The sequence below is a fragment of the Symphalangus syndactylus genome, chromosome 21 (assembly GCF_028878055.3).
Source record: "Symphalangus syndactylus isolate Jambi chromosome 21, NHGRI_mSymSyn1-v2.1_pri, whole genome shotgun sequence".
NCBI lineage: Eukaryota > Metazoa > Chordata > Mammalia > Primates > Hylobatidae > Symphalangus > Symphalangus syndactylus.
Window position 1 is genome coordinate 24658385 of NC_072443.2, and position 25423 is coordinate 24683807.

Here is a 25423-nt window from a genome sequence, read left to right on the forward strand (position 1 = left end):
CATACACACCAGTATCTTTTTGTCAGGCAGTGTAATTTCCTTGCATCTTATATAATGCTGGAAAAAAAATTATGATTCAGGCTAGAACTCTGCCTCAGAAGAAAGATGAAGAAAACTGTTTTTTGTTTTTTTTTTTTAATTATGAGGTGGCCAAGCACCACTTTACCATTAGTGGAGAAATAGGTTATATAAAATGAACACTCTCTTTTTATTGTTTTTGGGAATCATGTTTAACTTGCATGCCACATCTGTTCGTAGACTAGGCTGCTAAGTATTAGTGAAATTACAATTGTGAAAACTGGTACACTGAACAGAAACTTGACTCAGAACTTTTATGAGCTAAAAGGTAACATCCAAGGGAATTTGAAAATATGGATTGTTTTCTTAAAGAAAAAAGGAAACTTTACAAAGATTAGTGGTTGATAAGGTAGAGAAAGCCCACCACAATAGTGAACATTCTGCCTTTGCATGTAGTTTTTTTGGGGATTCAAATAGTAACATATGAGAAATTTCCAGCTGTAAATGAAAGAAAATGTTTATCTTGAGGCTGAAGAAGGCACTTTGATTTAGCTCTGTGAAGGCCATGAACATTCAAAGCAGCCTTTAGTTTATAAATACCCTAGTTAGTTACAGTACTACACCAAACAAAAAGGAGCTGGGATTAAGGAAAGGAGAAGCTGAGAAGAGATGTGGTACTAATAAATCCACCATACTGTAAATACATTATTCACTGCTGCTCTAGTTTACTGAGGAATTGAGGCTGGGGTAATGTGGATTCCAGCTGCTAAAATTGGCACTTTTCTTTTTAACCGTGAAGTGATGATTTAATAAACTGTCATAGCAGACTTCCTAAGCAGGTGAAATCAGTGGAAAGGAAAAAAATAGAAATATTTACAGGAAAGTAATATGAATCATTCTCCTACTTAGTCAACTACAGCTCCAAGAAATTCAAGTTGTTTTTTCTTTTTTTCCTATGTGGCATTCCTCTGTATATTAAATTCAACCAGAGCACGATCCCTAAAACCTACATCTTTCATGCTGGGAGAAACTCATCAATGAAAATAATGATGACAATTTTCTGAGAAAGCAGTTTTGATTTCTTTATAAGAATATTTACTATTATTATAATTTTAGATTTAATTATGTTAACCAACTTATACCATTTATACTAACCAATCTGTCTTTTTGAATAAAGCGTGCCACTCCAAAGTCAACACAAGTAAGAACGCACAATGTCTGTCATAGACAAACGTAAATGAATGTGCATGAAAGTTTTGATAGTTAGAAAACAATTAATGTGTTTGCTTTTGATAAAGTTAGAATATGAAGTCTGCGATAAGGTTTACCCTGGCGATAGGCTACAAAGACACTGATTCTCTTAAAAAAGTAAGACATATAGACTATATACCGTATTCTATTCCTTTAATCTATACTCTCTATTCCTTTATTCTAACCTTGTACGATTAGGTTCAGTCTGAGAGGAAGCCCCGTTGGAGGCCACCTGCTGGCTTTCCCTGTGCTCTTGGGCCACCCTCCCTTCTATCTCATTTGAGGCCTTTTACTTTCCGTTATTTCTGTTATATTTTTCTCTATTTGTCCATGTTTTCATTTCTCCATGTTACTTCCCCTCTACCTACAAAACAGCTCAAATGCTCTAATATCTTAAACAAAACTATTCCCTTCACATGGCTTCTCCTTCAAACAATCCTTCTCTCTTGCTCTCATTCCTTTAATAAAAAAACTGTATATCTGCCTCAGCTTCCTCACCTTCTAGATGTATTTTCTTCATGCACTGTGGCCCAGCCTCCGCTCATTTCCTGCAACAATGCCTTAATCATATTCTTAGGTCCAGAAACTCTGAAAGCTGAGTTTTCTCTTAATCTATTCAATAGCAAAACATAACTTGTACTGATCTAAGGGTTGTTTATAGGTTTTAGTTATTCTGCTTGGTAAGACTATTCATACTGCTCACTGAATACATATTACTGTTTCTAATCAATGGTATATGTACTCACGTAAGTTTCCAAAATCTGGAAACTGCTAATTCTGAAGCATGCAGCCCAAAGGTTTCAGAGCGTGGGATTCTGGACATGCATGGTCAAGCTGGCAGCCTCTTCTGACCCCTCTCCATCTCATTGCCACCGCAATGCCATTGCCAACCTTCCCTTCTTAGGCCTTTTCCTGCCTCATCTCCCAACTCCTTTCCTGATTCTCTCTTTTTTGACAACATCTGGAAGCTCTTTTTCCTCTGCCTACTCCTTAAATATAACTATGCTGCCTAAATATTGGATTTCCGGCTTCTTATTTTCTCCATCTATATTTTCTCCTCTATGATACTATCCAAGATTTAAGAACTATCTAGATGTAAACAAGCGGCTCCTAAATCCGTGCCCCAAATCCTGACTTCTGTTTAGAAGTCCAGAAAACATTTTCAACCATCAGTTAGGGTCTTCCCACTGAAAGTCCTACTGGCCCTGCAAGCCTAGCATGTACACACCCGTCTTTATTCCTCTCTCTACTCCCTGTTTCAGTTAACGGCATTATTATTTACTACTTGTGCAGTCTAGGAACAGCATTGTCATCCTTCTCTCCATAACAGCATTCAGTCATTCTCTAGGTCTTTGTAGTTCCATATCCAAAGGCATTTCAGCATTATTCCCTTAGTTTCCTTTCTACCACAATTAGTTCAATTTCTCAGACTTACCTTTCTAGATTGTTGCAAACCTACTAAGTGATTCCTGGCTATTAATCTTTTTTTTTTTTGCCAGTTAATATTCCATTTAAAAAAAATCACAGCCATCTTTCTAAAATACAGATGTAATTATATCACTCCCATGATTACAAAAAGAAACACACATAATTTTAATGTCTCCTAATTGTCTGAGGAAAAAATTTTGAAGTGCTTAGCATAACCTAAAAGCCCTCAAACATATGAATCCAATTTACACTAAGTCTTCGTCTCCCAATAATCTCATCATATGGCCAGCAATGTAGTCATTCTGAATCATGCTGTTTCTCAGCTATATGGAGCACGGAGTTTCACTCTGTCACCCAGGCTGGAGTGCAGTGGTGTGATCTCGGCTCACTGCAAGCTTCGCCTCCCTGGTTCACGCTATTCTCCTGCCTCAGCCTCCCTAGGTAGCTGGGACTACTATGGGTGTGTGCCACCATGCCCGGCTAATTTTTTGTATTTTTTTAGTAGAGACGGGGTTTCACCATGTTAGCCAGAATGGTCTTGATCTCCTGACCTCGTGATCCACCCGCCTTGGCCTCCCAAAGTGTTGGGATTACAGGCGTGAGCCACTGCACCTGGCCTGGAGCACTTTTGATACCTCCGAATCTTTGCTTCCTTAAAAATCATCAGTAGCTACTTGCCTATTAAAATCTATCTTAAAGCTCATTTTCTTGATAATACCTTCTCTAATTCATACATTTAGAATGTATTACTTTTCTGTTATTTCATTTTTTGTTTATATCACTAACCCATTAATTACTGAGATTTGCCTTGTTTTATAGTTATTGATATTATTCCTGTTTTCTCCCCTGCACTGTGTTGGGTGGTAGAGATCATATCTAATTCTTTTAATCCTGATTTTATCCCTAAGCATGGAACCAGGCAGATAAGTGGCAATCAATATTTGCTGAATTGAACATGCATTAGTGAATTTTTTTTTAGAGCAAATCTGGAAAAGATGGGCAATTCCCATGAACCAGCATTGTACTTTGCTAAGAAACATTTTAAAGACTCAAATTGACCTCTTCCAAAAGTCTCTAATTCTTTTCCAGGGAATTGTAAAACATTATTTAAAAATCTAGGCCAGGCATGGTGGCTTACACCTGTAGCCCCAGCTACTTGGGAGGCTGAGGCAGGAGGGTCACTTGAGCCCAGGAGATCGAGGCTGCAGTGAGCTGTGATTGCATCACTACACTCCAGCCTGGGCAACAGAGTGATATCCTGTCAAAAAAAAAAAAAAAAAAAAAAAAGAAAGAGAAAAGAAAAGAAAGAAAGATTTAAAGAAATAATTTATTAATCACATCAATGGCATACATAAGCTTAAAGAGATTTTGAGGCAAAGAGGAAGGCACTGAGTCACTAAAACTTGGGGGAAAAGCATACTGATATTTAATATATCATCAGGCAAATAAGCAAATTGCTGAAAACTCCAGATTTGAGTTCTCATATTTGAGAAGACATCTTGCCTCTAGGAAAATTGTTTGGAAAAAAAAAACTATTTTGACAAAGAATAAAATTACATAGTACATCCTTAAGGGGAAAAATAAGAAGCTTTAGGAAAAAATGGCAAAATGTCGAGAAGATGATAATGAAACATTGTAGAACAGTAATGATAACAGTATGATCTTAAGGAGGCAGTTCTCTATCCTGCTCATCCCAACTCCTATTTTGACAAAAAGTATAAATGGAAATAATTGTTAACTATTGTTATCTTGGCTTGCTCAATTCTAAACGTATTGTCTTCTAAGACTATATCAGAAAAAATACATTTATTAGGTGAATGTCCAATCGGGTTTCTCCCTAATATAAATCTGGCAATATTTTAAAGTATGTAATCCAGCAAATGATTGCTTTATGAACTCTAATTATCATTTTAAACAATAAGGCTCAATTTTTAAGAAATATTTAGAATTAAACACTTATTCTTAATTAGTTCACGAAAAACTCCCCTTAAAACCAGTTTAACTGAAAACATAAAACTAACTACAGAAATCCTGAAGAGTGTGACTACACATAAGAATTTTCCAAAGGGAAGAGACACGTTGAACATTCATGAGGATTTGGATAGCTGGCTGAAATCTAGATTTACTTCCTGGTTTGCTCCTGATGACTGAAATCTATCCCAATGCCTGGGGGCCAGAAGGTTGACCACAAAGCCAAGACAGCTCTTGGTGTAGAAAGGAACTCATAAGGAAGACAGAACTCTGTTGAGCCAGGAACCTCCTGTTTAGACTCCAAGTTAAATGGCACCCCTTTCTAGCAAGGAAGTTCTTTGCTCTGAATTCTAAATCATTCTTCCAAGGTAGATACGGGGAAAAGCCACTTTCATTTTGGTGTGGACATGGAGTGTGGGCTTAATTTGTCAAGATTCTTCATTGAATGTAATAGATAATTCAACTGAGTGGCTGGAAGGTTTTTCCTAAAGGCCTCACTGGATGAAGCTGATGTTATGCCTAGGAATCTATAGAATGGAAGTGCTGTACAATGAATCTGAGACTGACTTCCTTTTTGATGCAGGTCAAGAAATTGAAGTTTGTTACTTCTGATCTCTCTCAGAATACATTTTGAGATAAATGTCACAATAAAACATAACTCTGTCCTGACCTCAGGACTACATTTTACATTTTGAGACTTTTACAGAAGAGTTTATTTCTCCAGGATACTAATACATATTAAACTACACATGTCATTTACCCTCTGTTTTTTGAAGTATAACCCACAGGACCTGGTAAACAAAGTACTGGGTTCATTAGGGTGTGAATTTGAGCCTACATAAAGTCTAAAAACTGTCTGAACACATCAGAATCCAATGTATTTGAACACTTCTGAGAAAACTGAAATGTGGTAAGAGTTGCCTTCTGATTATTCCTGGGGGTGCCACACTCCTGGGGCAAGGGAGAACCCTGATCATATGGCAGGGCCAACACCAGATTTAGGGACAGAACCTTAACTCTGAGCATGTGGAGCTGGAGAGGTGACAGAAGACCACTAGGAGAGGCCCTAGTGTTCCAGGAGGCAGTTCTCTACTCTGCTCATTCAAACTCTGGATAAAAAGTATAAATAGGGATAGTTGTTAACGATTTGTGTTGTTACAGGGATCAAGATCACGGGTTAGAGTTTGTATGAAAAACAAGGTGTTGGTAGAATTAAGTTTTTTTTTTTTTTTTTTTTCCTGCCAAAAGTGGTCTACTCTTTATAACTTAGCTGTGGGAGAACATTTGAAGAATGTGGTTCAAGAGAAGGACGAGCTAACAGAGAAGATTTTAAAATATATACCTTAAAAAGAATTTTATGAGGGTAAGTTCCAAAGGTATATGAAAGTAGAAAAACAGTAGAATGAATTCTTAGGTACTCACCACCTGGCTTCAATAATGGCCAACTCAGGGTAAATATTAAATATTAAAAGAGGAAAAAACTTAACTAGTCAATATATTGATGTAATGAGATTATACTAATATTATGTTTTATACTGAAAAGGAAAAGTAAATAAAGTTACTCAAATCTACTCTTATCTATAACAAATTAATTTCCATTAATTTCCACAATTGAAAATAAGCTGATCTTTTGCAAGTGAGATGAGGGTTTTTTCTGACTTCCTGTTTATAATATTGGCTATTGTGTTTGGTGGTACAAATTTACATTCTAGACTTCAGGGCAAAGGAGATTCTCTCTAGCCTGCTACCACCACCACCAAATTGACTATACCACAGCAGCAATAGTAGCCTTTGCTTAGACAATCTGGAAAACATTATAGGAAGTGAATTCAGGCTTGCTTCCAAAATGCTATCATTTTAAACTATAGCTTAGAAATTCTTCGGCTCTGGAAATGTTCTATATGCTTTTAGGAGCATTTAGGAATTTATAATAATTGTACCTTTAAAAGGAAAGAGAAAAAACTCACAGTATTTCCCAGATTCTCTAATTAAAAATGAGCTTGGCTTTTTAGAGAAAGTTGTTCAGTTACCAGCGGCTTCCTAAGGCCACTTGAAGACTTCATGTAAATAGTGGTGGTAATACCCATGAAATGTCTGGGTCCTTGAAATCCCTACCCTGGATACTCCGCAAACATGAGATTACCTTCCCCACATGTGAACAAAAGGCCTTCTCAGATGATTGGCAAAAAAACAGATTTGTAGCTAAAGAAACCATTGTGTGTGTGTGAAAGAAATTTCTTAACCCAAGCTATGTCTCCATCAATTTGTAAAATAGAATGTGACAGGGAAAAAACTCAATGTGGACACAGTACAATTTATGTATCCAAGTAAATGGCTAAACATCATTGCCTCCATTTGTAAAAACACTAATTTATCATTTGTGGGGGAGAACAAAAGTCTTTATCTTTGTGTTTAGTGAAATATTTGAGCATACCATAGAATTGGCAGCATTTTTTGTAAGTCAGGGAATAAGAGAAATTTAGTTCTAGGAAAGACATTCTACCCTTGGCATAATTCTCTGCCTTTTGACTGCGATCACAGCTTTACTAGATGAACCACTGGGCACTCTTATGAAACTTCTGAAATTATCATACCACATATGATACAACATGGGATTTAAACATAAGTGAAATATTGACCTCACTTCCACCAAGTCTCATGTTTCACTGAAGCAGAGTGGGACAGTAGAATGCATTTGGCTTAAACATGAAATAAAGCATTTACCAGGTGTGGTGTATGACACTTCTGGACTTGGTGACGTTTTTGGTTTTGCAGTAACGCGCTGGGGCACCTTAGGAACTGAAAGAGAGAACTCATATTGTAAGTCATTTGGTTTCAGCATCTTCCAGTCATGCTTAACACATAAGACATGCCAAGGTGTAGCCTGAACACTGATAAAACAAAGCATTAGAGAGAAGACAGAAGAAGGACTCAGAAGACCTAACCTTAAGCTCTAGAGATAGGTTAGTTAGAATTCCAGATAATTATATAATAGTGAAATCTGAGAAACTGCAAAATTTCAAATTACAAAACGTCAGAGTAAGATGACGACTTTTTAGAAATCTTTATTTCAGAGGAGACGACAATGGAATGAATGTGAGAGCTTTTCTTTTCTGGATATGTTTGCTTGACTTCTCCTTCAACCCATTTTTATGTCTTTCCTTAAACACAAAGTAGGTAAAGATGGTGAGGTCAGGGTGGAATCCTGTGGAGCGTGGATATGCTTGAAGTCCTCTCGGGCAACAGCACAGTGGTAAGTGGACAATGCAATGGAATGGGTTGGTTCACATCTTACCCGCCCTGCATTTCTCTGGCCCCAGAGAAACCTTCAAATGAATTTGTTGACAACTAAAATTAGATTTCCACAACTGTTCCTTGGGAATAATAAGGTACTAATATAATAGACACCAGGAAAATAAGTCTAACAATTATAGTGTATTCTATGATTTCAAAAATGCCTTTATAAGGTTTACACCCTTTGAGTCTCACCATAATGTTGGGAGGAAGGAATTACTAGCTACTCTTTAAAGCTGAGGAAACAGAGCTTCGGGTGTGTGACATCATCTGCTTGAGGTTATGGTTATTAAGTACCAGAGTCAGGACTTGAACCAAATGCTGAAGATCAAACATTATCAATAGGTCTAAACACTTGGGCTTTCTGTATCCCAGTTCTGCAGGTCAGATTTTAACTCGCTTCTCATTTTTTAAGGTGAAACAATAAACCTGCCCTAACTCAAGATATGGTTATAAGAATCCAATGTGAAATGTCAAAATGATGTGAAAATTATACTACTATAAAATTTTTTTCCACTTCTCAAGGAGCTTCACAAATTTGGTTTTGAAGAATCTGAGTATATTCTGATTTTCACATTGTTTGCCCATGTGAAATCTAGGAGCACCCATAATTTTGATGGTTATAAGAAATTCTAGGTACACAATTTATAATATTGCTATTACCTATAAACACTGGGATCTAAGAAATCAAACTTTGACTTATAAAACATTCCTTATGCTTTCTTTCAGATTTTAGATTTTGAATGTTAAATACAGATTTAAGCATTGCCAATTTATAAACACACTTTCAGTAAAACTAACAATAAAGGTTACATGCCCAAATTACAGAATCTTATTCTGTGAAAGGTGGTGGATGAACAAAATCTGTTGCGACTTAAGTTGTAAATACTATTGTTAGATGATATTACAGCCCAACAATAATAGTTTGTATTGCTTTCATGCATATAAACAGGACATTCTCCTGTCCAAATGACTTTTTGAAATTTGCAGAAACTAGTCAAGGGTAAGGGAAGAAGTATTAGGATTTGACTATTTGTCTTTAAAATATTTTGTGATATATATGTGTACATATACACACCTCCTTGAAAGACTATAAAAATCCAGGATATTGCTGGAAACTATTACATAAGAGTCATATTCTTGTGGGACGAGGAGGTCCCAATTCTACCCACTTTTAAAAAGAATAAGTAGAATGCATTTTGTTTTTCATGACCGGTTTTCCAAATTGTTCCCTTACATTAAGTAGCACTGACAAAGCCAGAAGTATCTGGTTTGCAGCTACTTTCCACAAGAGATGCTGATGGACTGGAAGTTGCTTCAGTCGGGACATCAGAAGGCTCTCTCATTACAGTCTGGCAGCCACTCCATGGTTTCAGAGTTAGAGAGTGGAACTCACTGAGGACGTGAATCTATCTATTCTGAGGAGCCTGTCTTGTCAAGAAAGGTTGGCTAAAAGTCTAAGTAGAAATAAATTTGAAACTTAGAATATAGTATAATAATGGAAAATTAGAGCAAGCTCCTGATTTACTATACTGCATTTTAATAAGTACAAAGTACAGCTCAAAAAGATAAAATTGCAAATAAATTTTTCCTATTACTTCCTATCTTCTTTACCTTAAAAATTTTTTACTGACCATGATTCATGCCTGAATGTCTTAATTTTTAGTATTTTTCATCTTTTATAGTTCAACATTCAAGTTTTCGTGGTTTCTTCTCCCCATTTGTTTTCTACTTTTGTTCTATGCTTTATATTCAAATCCAAAACTGAGCTTCTTCTCATATAATTTTGTCTGCTATTTTTGAAGTTAGATTTTAGTTTCCTATTATAATAACAAATTTAATATACTTGGTTTATTTAATAACTTGGTATATTCTTAAAACTTTGATGTTTTTATTCCTATTCATTATTATTCACTAATCATTATTTTCTTGGACTTTTATTATGTTAATGTTTCAAATGTATTATTATTATTTCAAATTTCATATTATTTGGGGGAATATTGCCTTGGTACCTTCATATATTTATTATCAGAATAAATTATTTTCATAGCTAAGTTTTAGTAATTAGAACATATTTAAAATTATGCTAAATAAGGCAGATTTAAAATCATAGAAAAAATTTAATGATAGGTAAAATTTCCCTTAATTGATATTAGAGACCACACCTAAAACTACAGGGGTTTTCTTTTCCCCTGTAGCAAAACAAGAATGACAGTACCTCATGACAGAGATTCTGAGGTATGAGTAAAATATTTGTGGTGGGAATCCAGAATCACTACCTGGATCAAGCATAATGTGACGGTGCTAAACATTTTCCTTTCCCCAGACTAGATTAGCGGTCACGAAGGTTCCTTTCCCAGTGTCCTGGGTGGGTGTACCTCAGACATTTGTTGTAGTCAGGCCGTGTATTGAGGAAAATTTCAAATTAGATGACTGGCAGAAGGAAGCACATACAGGAATAGTGGAAGGGATAGGAGTGTAGTCTTAGGCTGGGGAAGGAAAAGGAAGTAGGCAGGCTACTCTTTCTTAAGCAATGCCATTCATGTCCATCTCATCTTCAATAACACAACATTAAGGAAAGCTTTGTGGAATAAGCTCTTCCAATGATGTAATTTTTTAGTAAGTCCAAAAAGAAATTTAAATATTTATTAGGTTACAGAGGAAGACTTGTTTTACAAGTATTAAAGACAATCTGCTATCATAACTGTTAATTAACAATTTGCTAGAATAACCCCACTAACCTCAAACTTTTCAAGCTAAAATGTAAAATATATATTTACCTGGTTGTGTTTGTGGGATTCTTGGGCGTGGTGATGTTTTTGGCTTAGGAGGAGCACGTGGTGTCTGCTTGGGAGCTAAAAGAAAGGATATAGGTTCGGAAATTTTGAGCCCTTCAAGAATGACAGTACCTAAGCCTCTAGAAGCTCAGAGATGTTTACTGAGTGACTGAAGACCTAAATAGCCAACAATTAAGGCTCCTAAAGATCTGCAAAGCATAGGAAGGTAACTTTTTTATATAACAGAAAACAAAACAAAAAGTCACATTAAATGATATCTAAGATGTTCAGCTGGCAAAATGAAACTTGGGATTTCAGAAATATTGACATCAAATACCTTTTAAATAGTTTGAAAATAAATTCACAATAACAAGAATTCATCCTTATTATGAGTTCATATAATTTTATCAGAATATTTAGTTGTACTATTTTAAATGCAAATACATGTTTTCTAAATAAAAAACAAAGTTAACATGTTATAGCTCAAATACATAATGTATTTTAATAGCAAGTGCTAATGGAAAAATTAATCTTACTAAACAAAACAGTTTTATTGCTTATATAGGGGAAGAGAGGGAAGAGAAATTGCACACCAAGGATATTTTCTATGCAGAGTTATTCCTTTGCTGAGCAAATCCTAAAGAAATTCTAGGACAATCAGTGTAAAAACCAATTTTTTCTTCACCAAAAAAAAAAAAAAATGAAAAATCTATCTTGCTGAAGGAAAGGAATTATCAGATGCAAGGTTGCAGCTTGTGGAGACACCTCATCTGGTTGAACTAAAATGTGTCTGGGATAAAGAAAGGTAAGAAGAAACATGGTCAACGTCATGTAGTTTAAGACACCTTAAGAAAAATTTGCTGAAAATAAGAGTTATTTGACACGAGAAGTTTCTGAAGGAGTCTGCAGAATCTTCTTCCTGATACTACATGAAAAAATACAAGGTATACAATGGTTTCAGTGGAATCTTCTTGCCTGTAGAGAGATGAATACTGATATATGCTGGAGATGACCTGGTTTAGAAGCCTGGAACCTGGGGGTTTTAGAGCTCCCTTTGCTAATCACTGGGTCTATGGTCTCAGGTTCTTCATCAAAAGTTACACGGTTTTAAAGAACCCTTCCAATTTTAAAATTCTGTCATTCTAGAGTTTCTCACAGTTTGTGATTTTCTGATTCTCAACTACCCTACTTGCTAAGGTTCTAACTGATATGCCACTTACTTTCCCCAGAGGATAAGAAAGACCATCTGAAGGTTAGGCATGTCATAAAGCAATTCCATGAAAAATGATACAGAATGAGATAAGAATCACTAATAGCAGTATTTGCAATGAGACATTCCAATAATATTATTATAGTTATTAAGAACAAAATTTGGAAAAGTTAGGTATAACTGACTGATTTCATTATTTTAGTCAATGTAGATTTCTTTTTGTTAAAAAACTATAGGGTTTATAGGCAACCTCTAGTAGGATATTCAGCAGACAATGAGTAAACTGAAAATCCACATCTCCCTTGGAAACAGTCATATAAAAATAATTTAATGCCAATCAAAACAGAAGTTAGGGCTTATTGATAACCTTTTATTACATTGAAACCTATAGCTATTGAGAGGATTTTTTAAAATAAGAGGCATATTTAGTTATTCATGTTGATTATTTTTCATTCATTTCAAACTCCACTACTATGTAAAGCTTTATGATAAGCCAAAGTAATTGTTTTGATGTTTTTATTTGTATGCAGTGAAATGGCCAAAGCACTGCAGAAAGGAGTGGAAAGAAGAAAGGTATCTGAATAACTACAAGGTGACTGGCCAGTACATCCCCTTTCATGTGAATTGCACAGTCAAACCTGTTTCTGGAGGTTTCTTTTAATGTCAAAAGCAAATCAGAAAGCTTAAAATACTTTTTACATGATCATAGAACTTGTAAAACTAGTTGAGATGAATTAGAATTAAAATCAGAATATATATATTTTAAAATAGAACAGAATATAAATGTTCTTCCCAGAAGCATTCCTATTCCCTGAATTAAACACTTGCAGAGTAGCTGAGAGTATTTTTCAACCATATCCTAAAGAACACTGCCATTTGAGTAATTATCAATGATAGCGGGACATCAGACAGGTAGGATTACCCATCAAAGTCTGTGGGCAGAATGATAAAGTCAGGGCCTCTGATGCCTTGAGGTGACCATACTGACATTCTGCAAACACTCACCTCACATATGACATACAAAATAATGTATTTACCGGGTTCAGTCTGAGGCTCATCTGGGCTGGGTAGGGTTATAGACTGAGAAGGCAGAGGCGACGTTTCTATGGTAATTGAAGGAAAGTACGTGGGTTACTATAGCACTTGACAGACCTTGAGTACAGATAACAGGCAGGATGGTAACAAATACATTTTTTTAAAATAAAGAAAATTGCAAGTCTGCAGCAAAACAGCATTCCTACTCCTTCATAATGCATTTGGTTAAAAAAAAAATGGTTGCAGATGAAGCTTACAAAGTACTTCTAAAATTCTCATTTCACATTAGAACTCTACCTCCTCAACAATGCTAGAAAGATATATTCAATAGGAATCATGAAGGGAAAAAGGAATTTTAAAAATATTATAGTATGAGTCATTTAAGCAGCACTGAATTTCACTGAAAGAATGGAGAAGAAAACCACATATGTAAATAACTGTGATGGGATAAGTGTTAATGGAAAGTATGTTGCTAGGTCAGAAAGTATAAATGGATCATCACGCCAAAAAAGCATTATCTGAAACATTCAACACAATGCCAAGCTGGCAGGATGTACAGTGTTAGGAAAAAAATATTTTAGATTCAACAGTTCTGCTGACTGACGAAGAGAAAAAAAGCAAAGTCTTGTTACACAACTGAATGGGAGGAAGGACATTTTTGGACAATGGTTATGGACAGGAGCACCTTGAAAGAAAAGTAACTGCCATGGCGAAGAGTGACGGTGTAACATGAATTCACAATGAGAGAGACCCGGAGGTTCCCAGGCGATGGTGGCAATGAGGACAGAGAGCACATAGGGTTGGGCTAACGAGGTTATTACCTAGTGTGGTCTCAGGTGGTTCAGACACATATGTAATAGTTTCCACAACTGTACCAAAACAAAGGAGAAAAATTTTAGAAACTGTAAGATATTAAGCTATAGTAAAGTATTTTTTTGAATATCAAATTTTATTAATAATTTGCATCATAATTTTACAGACAGGACAATGGATTTAGACAGGAAAAAAGAATTAGGAGAAAAATCCTATTCTATAATGCTAATCCTCCAATTAATATTTATGTTTTAATTGTCATTAACTGGGTTTCAAATGTTATTATGCCTCAATCTTTAGACTTCAGCAGAGAAAGACGAATTTATTTCTGTATTCAGAGAGAGTCAATTATCACTTTAAGAATTCAAGAATGTTGGAAGCTGTAGCTCTTCAAATCTGTTTAATTGTGAATCAAGTACCACAGCTTGAACTTTCATATTCCATGGATGTAACTGATGTTAATTTAAAATGTGTGAAATAAATGAATCAAAGCATTAAAACCTTTGCTACCTTCAGTCTTTGGCTCCTCTGGCCAGAGTGGTGCTTTGGCAGTGGGATAAACATAGTCTGTTTTGGCTGGTGCTAGGGAAGAAACGGGAATGGCTGGTTAGTTGTGGGCAACCCAAAGCACGCTGTAATAGAAACCTGCATTTAATTTAAAAATAGAATTGAGCTATCTTAAGCAGATACATTCTTGAGAATAATTAACATTTAGGTAGATTATGAAGATGACCACAATTTAGGACGGCAGAAATGAAAGCAGGAAATGAAGGCAGTGTGCTATGTGGGAAACACGCACACCCCATACATAATGTATGGCAGAGTCAACAGCAATTCTACCTGGAACAAAGAAGATAATTCCACTTTCTTTTTTTTTTTTCGTATAAGAATTCCAATTAGAAACACACATAGAATGAGTACTTGGAGAGCAAAAGCACGGGATGAATCCTAAAAGTGATATGAAAATGAAAAATAGGTTGTACATAGTCATATTGAAAAAGCAAACAGAAAATGTTAAAATTTTCATTTTGAGAATAAGGAAATTATGAAACTTGCATAGCAATACAGCAGATGTGAATACAATGTGCTGTATACAATGACATTCAAGACCCATTGGATGAGCACAGACAAGCTGTGAGGAGCAGGTGGCTATGAAATGTCACAAAGTGTGAGGACATCCAGAGATGACTTTGCAATGAGATGGAAAAGCACATATGCTTGACTTCCCATTGGGGAACATTTTTACCTATGGTCTCCTTTGGTGACTCAGTACTAAATGTAACCGATTCCAGAACATCAGAAACTAGTAAAAAACAGAAAATGGTACAATTGATAAAGGATAGGTTGTAAGTATTTACAAAAGTGTTTTGCATCCAGTAAGTGTTCAATGTTAACTGTTAGGATAACAATATTATTAACACTAAGGGAAGCTCTCGTAACTGAACTGAATTCACAACATTATAACTACTGTAGGTTACCATTAACAACCTACTTTGTACATTCAACATGAGTACCAAAATGTCATTTATCTAATTAAAAGATATTCAAAAGAGATGGAAAGAAATTACAGTCCTATGGTAGAAAAATATAGGATCCAGTGTTTTAAAATAAATGTCAGGAAGTAGCAACAACGTTGCTAATACAGATTTTTAAAATTTGCATCCATTTTTTTCCCCCAGACAGGATCTGACTTTGTCAACCAGATGGAGTAGGGTGGCATGAACATGGCTCACTGCAGTCTCGACCCCCTGGGCTCAAGCGATCCTCCTACTTCAGCCTCCTAAGTAGCTGGGACTACAGGCGTACACCACTATGCCCAGCTAATTTTTGTATTTTTTGTAGAGTTGGGGTTTTGCCATGTTGCCAAGGCTGGTCATAAAATTCCGAGCTCAAGCAACCCACCAGCCTTGGCCTACCAAAGTGTTGGGATTACAGGTGTGAGCCACTATGCCTGGCCTATTTACAAGCTTGAAGGGCAGTATGTTTTAAAGGATTCACATTGTTTATGAGGAAATTTTATTAATTTTACTGAAGTGAGAAATTTCTCCTTCCTTGATGGTCACAATTGAACTAGTGTTCTTTTAGCACAAATTTAAGTTACTATTAAAGAGAGTCACAAACTTGTAACTGTTGAAAAAATGAGGATAAATAATAAAATTAGTTCTTCTAAGTGGTTTGTCAACCACTTAATCAGATGTGATTATTTTCTAGAATGATACAAATGCAATGAAAAGTATTTTTATACATTCAAGTAGTAATATTAATGTATTACTAATTTAACAACATGCAATCACAAAAAAGAGCATTGTGCAATATTTAGAGTTATTAATGTGTATTCCTTTTTCATTTTTTATCTTTGGAAATATAACTTAGAGAATTACAGTATGCCTCTTAAAGCACACAGCATACCCAGACAGATAAAACAATCTATTTACCAGGTTGACTTTCTGTCATTTCTAGGCTTGGTGATGTCACTGGTTTCAAAATAAGAGTTTGCAGTTCAGTTGGAGCTGAAAGAAGAGGGTCTCAATTGTAAGAGTAATTTTGAGTTATTTATTTCATAGGTTTCAGACAGAGGTAGCAGTGAACTAAAATACACAGACCCTGAAAATCATGAGGTTACGGAGAGCCATACAGAATGTGCCCTATTTAAAGCAAAGGTCAGCAAACTATAGCCCTTCCAAGTCTAGCCAGTGGGCCAATAATGGTTCTCACATTTTTTTTAAGCGATGGGAAAAAATGAAAAATGATATTTCATGACACGTGAACATGGTATGAAATTCAAATAAAGTTTTGTGGAACATAGCCATAGAATGAACTAAAATTGTTCAGAGCATATTCATGTATCAGCTTTGGTTGCCTTCAAGGTAAAACAGCAGAATTGAGTAGCTGTAACGGAAACTGAATGGCCCACAAACTCTAAAATAGTTATTGTTTAACTTTTCACAGAAAAAAAAAATTGCTGACTCCTGATTCAAAATGTCCTTCTGAAAAAGCAGGAGCCTACTTGGAAAATTAAGTTCTCCCGGACTATTGTATCTGAATCTCAGTTCCCGCAAGAGCTAAGAGCTGCCTATAGCTGATGTCATGATAGTAACATTAACAAAATGTTGAATATCATCTAGGAGCGTTTTGTTCTATATTTTAGTTTCACCATCCCCTTAGCCACCCTTAACAAGTGTTGGTACTTGTTTTATTTGTGCTGTTCCCACCCTTCCACCCTCTAATCCAAATCCTATAATTATTTCAAAGTCCAACTATTCTCTGTCATCAGCCCACATCATTCCTTGACTCCTGTAAATATTTTGTTTTTACTACTCAATTAAACAATTAGTAGGAGGAAATTGTTCTATATTTAGAAAACTGTATCTAAGAAAACCTTATGGTTTCTTCACAATTACTTTGTACTTTAAGAGGTAAAATGTATCCTTTCTGTCGGTTTCTACCTCTGGCTCCTTATTCCACCCCACTCAATTGTTAATATGGTGTTGGGTACACAAAGAATGAGGAAATGATTGTTTTCTTAAGCAAAAGTAGCAGCACCATTGAGAAAGAGATGAATGAAATGGAATCAGAACTGTATAAGATCGATCTTTTGTAAGATACAGTCTTTATGTAGGGCACACGATGAATTTAGCCACTGGATAGATCTCCCTCAGCTATGAATCTAATAATGAGCCCTGTAATTGTCAAGCTGTTGACTACTATAAGTGCCTTTTCTCTCAGAAGGCACAGAAATGGGAAGCTATTCAAGCTTATTGTCATACCTGTGATTCAAGTGCAATGGGCTAAGACTCCTTAAACCTCCTAAAACCTAAGCCATACATTTTCGTTATTTCAACTGAGAGGGTTTAGGGAGTTTAAGGTCTGAGGGATGGAATAACCTCTATTCACCCTCCTTTATGTTTTTGAAACTAGAAGATGATGATCTTAGGTTGCTATAGTGTTTGTAGGTCTAGAAATCATTGAAAGCATTGTATGTAGATTTATGTTTTCTAAAACATGTTAGATTTTCTTATTTCCTAAATTAAAAAAAATTACTTTGTTTGTGATCATCACTAAGCGTTCCTTTAGAGACCAAAACCACATATGAAGTGATTAAAGGAATAAATATTGAACATGCATAGATATTCAGAGGGATTCCTACTTAGCAAAGATTAAAAGCCATTACTAAGCTGTGGTGAAGAACAGTGGTCAAGCTTATCAATGATTGAGGAGCCAGGAACTTTCAGGGAAAAGCTATTTTAATGTAATAGGGACACCTTATTCCTTAAAATAGGAAGAAAATAATGAGACTAAGACACAGGTTTTATAGAAACTAAGTTACTCAAAGGGAGTTCATGGTACTTAATTGTTGCTTTATAGATCTAAATACCAAATGGAAGGGTATTTAGATCTATAAATACTAAATACCAATTTGGACCTCAGATTTAACACTGAATCATATGGTGCAATTTTAAAGAGAGTTTCATGATGGACAGCTGTCCTTCACTGGGTCCAGGGACATCTGCGAAAAACAACAGGTAACACTTGAATTAAAACTGCTGACCATTTTAAAATGAAGTGTAGAATGGAATAACAGTGTCTTAGGAAGCAGAAGCAACTCTGGTCATGACAGTGCTCAAGTGGGTTTTTAAACAGCAATAAAAAGCATTTAATGCAAGTCACAAAAATCATTACCAAATGTTGTTCCTGGAGCATCAGTACTATGAACAACAGGTTCAAAGCCTGTAACAGAAACTAACCAAAAGCAACAACATGAATACAAGAAAGCTTAAAGACATTTTAAAAAAAATCCTCAATTTTTATTTTAAAACATGGGTTTCAAATGATACACAATTTTTTAAAACTTTTGAATTGATAGGAAGCATATAGTTGCTTTTGGAAGATTTGGCCACACTAGCTAGAACAATTCATCACAGAAGGTAGTTACAACTTTTGAACTCTGCTACATATCTTGATATTATCCACATGAGGTTTTCCTAGGTATTTGGTTTTCTAACTAGTATGGATGTCTGGCTTTGGAAATTTGTTTAGGCAACAGATATGAAAATATATAGAGAAATATATATGAAAGCAACTTGTTGCTTTTCTTGGAAGTTGAAAAAAATGCCTGTTTATGTAATCATGTCTATAACAAACGGATCACGTTTCAATGCAGATATAACAATAAATACCCATGAGTATGCTAATCTCACTGTAAACACATCTTTAAAGAGGGACCAAGAACGTCATCCAAACCAAGTCATTTAGGAGATCAGGCACACAAGTGTCCCCAAGCCATGTTCTCCTGGACAGCTCTGTACAAGCAGCAGCTGCTACCCATGTCACATAATTTGATTCTTAGAAAACATGACGACTGTTACTTCCCATCATAGGCATTTCTTTAGGACTTTATTGGGATAGCCTGCCAGGGTTCAGGTTCCTTGGCTACTTAAACCAAGGATTCACACGTTTACCCGATTTGTTCTGAGGTACTTCAGGACTTGATGTAGTTTTGGGTCTGGGACGGGGACGACGTGTCCGTTGTGTTTTAGGAGCTGAAGGAAGAAACTTTGGATTACTCTAGTGCAGGTGGCTTTGGAGACAAAACTTTAGGTTTTTAAAGGTATGTCATATTTCCTTGAGATTTAAGTCATATGTCTTTTAAGATTAAAATATTTTCTATTTTGTTAATTTTTTTTAATCACGGAAGATACTTGAGAGAGAAAACTTATGTATAAAATCAAGTTGAAAAGTGAAGAGACTCATACATCTTTAACTTCAAAAACACTAGAGCCAAACTCTGGATGATAGAGTCTTAGGCTCACACTAAATCTTTTGAGTATGCCGAAGAATCCATGATATCATAAGAACTGTTAGAGTTTAGTCAGTTTACATAAGATATAGCCACCAGCAACTGTGTTTAAAATTTAGCTTTAGACATGACATGAATGCTGTTTAGACAAAAGTACATGACACAAATTCAAATAAGATTACATGGTAGACTCTGAACTAAGTCCACGCATAGCTTTTGAAAATAATAAGTAACTTCTAAGGATCACTAATACTCCAATATAAAGTTGAAGGACACTATAAAGTTGAAGGATAGCAGAAGATGACAAGACAGTCCTACAAAGCTGATGATAATGTGATTATGATAATGATGGAATGGATTTGAAAATAAGCAGAAAAAATTATTCAGGAACACAGAATATCATTACCTAATGTTGTTTCTGGAACCTTGGTTCTAAAAGTGTCAGGTTCAAGGACTGTAGTAACAACTAGACAAAAATAATAAAGCAAAGAGATTTAACTTGAATATTAACTTCACACGTCACTTTTTAAGCTTCAGAACTGAGAGAAAAGTAAGACTTGTTTTTTGCAGATTTGGCCAAACCATGGTCAGGTACCCATTAGTCTCATAAGACAGACTTGCAAGATAGCATTGCACTCAGATTAATATCACTATGTGGTCAACAAAACATTCTCTTAGATGTTTGATTATCTGATTCTTGCTACACATTAGTGGAAGATTGTTGGACAAGCTTTTTACACGTTTGCATAATATATGCTTTTCTAACTGTACTGAAAAAGGCATTTATCAGTTTACAGTCTACTTGCACTTCTGTAGAAGTTGGGATAAATGTCTTGTTATCTACTGTCTAAATAACTATGGGTACAATAAAGAGTTCATATGTATGAAAGCATAAAGAATACCATGTAATTAATAAACTGTGCTCATCAAAATCTCAAAGCATTCCTTGATTCAGTAAAAGTTAAGAAACTGTTAAATCTTAATAGAGTTGAATAAAGAGTCAGTCTATCCTATTATGGAAGCCTCTCATTAAAACTTTCAAGACTTAGGTACATTTTACAATTTGACAATTTACTAAAAACATCATTCCTTGAAACAAAAAAATCAATATTACACAGATCTAATATAATGAAAAATAATATGAGCAAAGAAACACTGTGCTTCCCTACAATTGATGAGGAATAAGCAGCATAAATAAGGGATAGAGATTCGTGTTTGAAATGCAGCTTAAAATGGTCAATGCTGTTTAAACAAATGCACATGATCACATGACACATTGAAAGGTTAAAAGCAGTTTGATGTCCTGATATTAGTTCATGCGCAGTTCTCTCAAATTCAACTGATAATGTGACACAGAGCCTAGCATAATTTCAAGATAAAGACTATAATGGAATGATGACAAAGAATGACAGGACGGTCTTATGATGAAGAAGAAACTGACTACAGTAGTATGACAATAAGCAGGAAAAGCACTATTTGAAGGACACACATTCTCATTACCCATGGTTTTCGGAGCTTCAGTTCTGAGAGTACCAGGTTCAAGATCTGTAGCAGGAACTAATTAAAAGCAATGAAATAAACTTGTGAAAAGCCAATAAATTATATCTTTCCAGTATAATACTGCTTCAATCAGTATATGGCAATTTTAAGAAATTTTCTGAAATTTGATACTTGTTATTTGAAGACTTGGCCATCTTATAGCCAGATAATTTTTTTAAAAGGCACTTAGTCACAGCCTACACAATTTGGCACACATCTCAATAAAGCCCACGTAATATTCTCCTAGGTGTCTGAGTACTTAGTTCCAACTATTGTAGAAGACTGCCCTAGAAGCTTATTCAGACATTTTGCCAAGTACATACTTATCTAACTGTCCTAGTAACTGTTGGCATGTTTGTGGAAGCTTTAACAGTGTGTCTAAATGACCACAAATACAGTCAACAGCCTGTTTGAGAGAAGACATAGCAAAGAATAAAGCAAAGTGAATCATAGGCTGAGATTTCATTTGCAGTAAAGGCACTCAACAAATCAGGATAAGGGACAAACACGCAGAGTAGCTCTCTACTCTCTAATCATAAAAGTGCAGGACCCTAGATGGGTGATGCTTCTTGGGTCAGATGCAAACTTCCGAGTCATATCTTCAAGGACTTTCTTCAACTGCTCTTATAAACCCTTCCAAATGCAGCTGTCATCACTACTTAGAAGCAGAATCCTGCGTGTTTCAGGAAGCCTGCGCCCTCTGACTTGCCTCTACCCTTCCTGTCTGACTCTCTTCATCTCTAAGATTTTAAGACCCAACTTCTTTCCAATGATTTATTCTTATTCTTCATAACATTTTCTTTTTCTAAGTGTTTAGATGTGTACGGCACCCCTCAAAACAAGTTCAATTTACCCAGATACACTCCCTTGCTTCAATCTTTGAATGTTTCATACTGGGACAGGTTTTGATCTTAACTATACTACAGAGTAAGATGTGAAAAACAAGCTTCCTCCTCCTGTGATAGCCTCACAATTGTTGATGTGACTGTGGGAAGATAGAAGGCACTTAAATTTTTTTCTAGAAATAAAAATGCCTGATTCTATGTAATGCATTTTTGTATTTATGAGGACAATTCAATGAAATAAAAAGTAGTAAATAAGAGGCTGGGCGTGGTGGCTTACGCCTGTAATCCCAGCACTTTGGGAGGCCGAGGCAAGCAGATAACAAGGTCAGGAGTTTGAGAACAGTCTGACTAACATGGTGAAACCCATCTCTACTGAAAATACAAAAATTAGCTGGATGTGGTGGCACGTGCCTATAATCCCAGCTACTCAGGAGGCTGAGGCAGGAGAATCACTTGAACTGGGAGGCGGAGGTTGCAGTAAGCTGAGATCACCCCACTGCACTCCAGCCTGGGCAACAGAGTAAGACTCCGTCTCAGAAAAAAGAAAGAAAGAATTAGTAAATAAGATACACAGTAAGAGACAGACCTATATGCAGAAAATGGAAGGAATTCACCTGCCACACAGATCTATCCCAACTGTGTTCTCCCTTGCTAACTCAACAGGGGGAGCAGTAGCAGATCTTTTGTGCCTTCATCCACATGGTGCTCACACAGGCCATCACTCCCATCATTGGATCAGTTATAAATTCCTGAGGGCAGTTAGGATGAGCTACTTTAACCAGAAACCCAAATTTACCCGGTTTGGTTTGAGGAACCTCAGGACTTGGTGTGGTTTTAGTTTTGGGACGTGGACGACGAGTTCGTTGTGATGTTTTAGGAGCTGAAGAAAGAAAACCTTCAGTTACTACAGAGTCCGTAGTTCAGAAGCTATGAGTAGCATGACATATGGTTTGAGATCTCTTAAAACTTACTAGATTTTCTCATATTTCAGGAAATTTGTCTTTTTAACTTTTTAATTAGAAACATTCATTATTATTATAATAGTATGTCTCCTTTTACAATTGAAGAAAGTTGATTGGGAGGAAGTGTCATATTCTAAAATGAAATTGCTAAATTAAGAAGTGAAGAATAGTCAATAGGACTCATCAGATAAAAAGGTCGAGTCACTGCTAAAATATAGTGGTGGTGGTCAGTTATAAGTTCTTTGACAATTACTAAAATAAGACCACACAATTAACGAAAATGTCAATCAGAGAATATCACATAGATAGCAAAAATAAATGAGTAAATAGAACTTTAGATTCATAAAGAAACTCTCTGGTATCGAATAATGTTAGAATCAAGAAAACTGCATTTTAAAGTCACCTTTAACAAAAAAATAGGTTAAAAAACACACTGGATGACAAAATAATTTCAGATGGTTACATACCCAAAACATAGCCTGAGTTAGGTTCATACATGGCTCTTTTAAAAACAAAGGGTGAATTTGTTTTAAGAGTCAGAATTTTCAATACTTTTAGGATGAAGAATATGATGGAATGACAACAGAGAATGATGATGTAGTCTTAAAAAGCATAAGAATCTGCGGCTATGATGATGGAATGGGTTTGACAATGAGAAGGAAGAACACTTAATGAGGATTGCAACATGCTATTACCTTGTGTTGTCACCCAAGTCTCAGTTCTGAGTGTAACAGGTTTGAGCTCTGCAGTAAGAACTGACCAAAAGCATTAAAATTAACCAAATGATTATTTTAAATGAATGTGAACTCAAAACTTTTCTTCAAAAATGAGTCTTACTAGTATAATACAGCTTATAGAATTATATAGCAACCTTTAAAAACTGTTAAAACTAAAAAAGTAGACAGTTGATTTCCTAAAATTTGACTATACCTAACTCAGGTACCTATTTCCTTATTCCTCATTCTCTGGTTATCTAATTAATAATCCAGAATGGACTATGTAGGTATTGCTAAGAACTCATCTTCAGAAAGAGACGGAGGCCTTAGCATGATGAATTGAGTAGGATGTTCCTCCATTCTGAGCAAAGAAAGAACATGCCTTCATGTGGAAAGAACAGCTTGCTGATGTCTACCAGATCAAATCTCAACTGCTCCATCAAGGACCTAGGCATCTCTGCCATGGATATCCACGGTCCTAGTGAGATTCAGAAGGGATCTGCCTGTCATCTTGAAGTAAGACTTTTTTTTTTTTTTTTTTTTTTTTTTTTGAGATGGAGTCTTGCTCTGTCACCAAGGCTGGAGTGCAGTGGCGTGATCTCGGCTCACTGCAACCTCCACCTCCTGGGGTTCAAGCAATTCTCTGCCTCAGCCTCCTCAGTAGCTGGGATTACAGGCACCCACCACCATGCCCAGCTAATTTTTGTATTTTTAGTAGAGATGGGGTTTCACCATCTTGGCCAGGCTGGTCTTGAACTCCTGACTTCATGATCCACCCACCTCAGCCTCCCAAAGTGCTAGGATTATAGGTGTGAGCCACCGCGCCCAGCAAAGTAAGACATCTTTATATCAGTTGTCCAGTTAGACTGTCTCCTCTGGTTGGTCTCTACTTGTGTCTTTTCCTTCTGATTTTATTCTTCCCACCCTTCTACTCATCCCTGTGCCTTGGTGATTTCAAGGCTCCATTTCTCCCTAATCTATATTTCCGTGCTCCAAATATTTACACACCAAGCACATCTTGTTGCTAGCACTCCAAAACCAGTCTTGTATTTGCACAGATACTGCCCCATACCATCTTTTACTTTATTTACAAAGGAAAGGCTTCTGTTCTCAACTGCCTTACAGGTTTGAGGATCAAAATGCATCTCTGACATCTGATGTATACCCCAAATGTGCTAATATGATTGGGAGGATATCTAAGGCACTTAATGTTTGTTGAGTTGAGCTGAATATGTCTAATTTTTCTAAAGAAGTTTTATTTTTAAGAGACAAATGGAAGTTAATAAAATGCACAGTGCCAGAGAAGACTGCACAAAGGAAGCATGAGGCATTCACAGTTGCTCCACAGATCTCCTGACAGTGTTTCTCTTACATCTTCACAGTGGGATCTGCTGCTGACCATGAGTTGTAGCTTCCCTCTCACAGGGGCCTATTGGTTACTCCCAACCACTGGGATTACTCTTGAGACCCTGCTGGCTTAGGCTGCAGGGACTCTTTAAACCAGGAACACATAGTTTACCTGGTTTGGATTCAGATGCTTCAGGACGTGGTGTGGTTTTTGTTCTGAGACGTGGACGACGTGTCCGTTGTGATGTTTTGGCAGCTGAAGGAAGAAGTTCTTGGGTTACTACATAACTACATTATCTATGATTCTGGAAGCTGTGTGAGGTAAAAAAAAAAACATGACTCTATTGCTTGATAGATATTTGCCTTTTAGTTTGAGATTTTTGTCACATACATTCCTCTTTATACATCTTTTATCATAGA

General features: G+C 36.0%; 1 protein-coding gene across 13 annotated transcripts in view; it reads right to left on the reverse strand.

The window, feature by feature from the left end:
- ABI3BP (ABI family member 3 binding protein) overlaps positions 1–25423 on the reverse strand; it is a 246050-nt gene that overhangs the window by 47707 nt on the left and 172920 nt on the right. For 7 of the 13 annotated variants that reach the window (XM_055259016.2, XM_055259014.2, XM_055259011.2 and 4 more), the window contains 14 exons: positions 25176–25259; positions 23636–23695; positions 22775–22858; positions 21095–21151; positions 20001–20060; positions 19257–19337; positions 18478–18537; positions 16233–16307; positions 15044–15100; positions 14308–14379; positions 13806–13853; positions 12987–13052; positions 10743–10817; positions 7393–7467 (listed from right to left, as the gene is read on the reverse strand). In XM_055259016.2, coding sequence (XP_055114991.1) covers positions 7393–7467; positions 10743–10817; positions 12987–13052; positions 13806–13853; positions 14308–14379; positions 15044–15100; positions 16233–16307; positions 18478–18537; positions 19257–19337; positions 20001–20060; positions 21095–21151; positions 22775–22858; positions 23636–23695; positions 25176–25259 — 954 coding nt within the window. Of the gene's footprint in view, positions 1–7392; positions 7468–10742; positions 10818–12986; positions 13053–13805; positions 13854–14307; positions 14380–15043; positions 15101–16232; positions 16308–18477; positions 18538–18580; positions 19338–20000; positions 20061–21094; positions 21152–22774; positions 22859–23635; positions 23696–25175; positions 25260–25423 lie in introns of those variants that run through there. The other 6 variants (XM_055259021.2, XM_055259020.2, XM_055259019.2 and 3 more) reach the window with 3 other exon arrangements.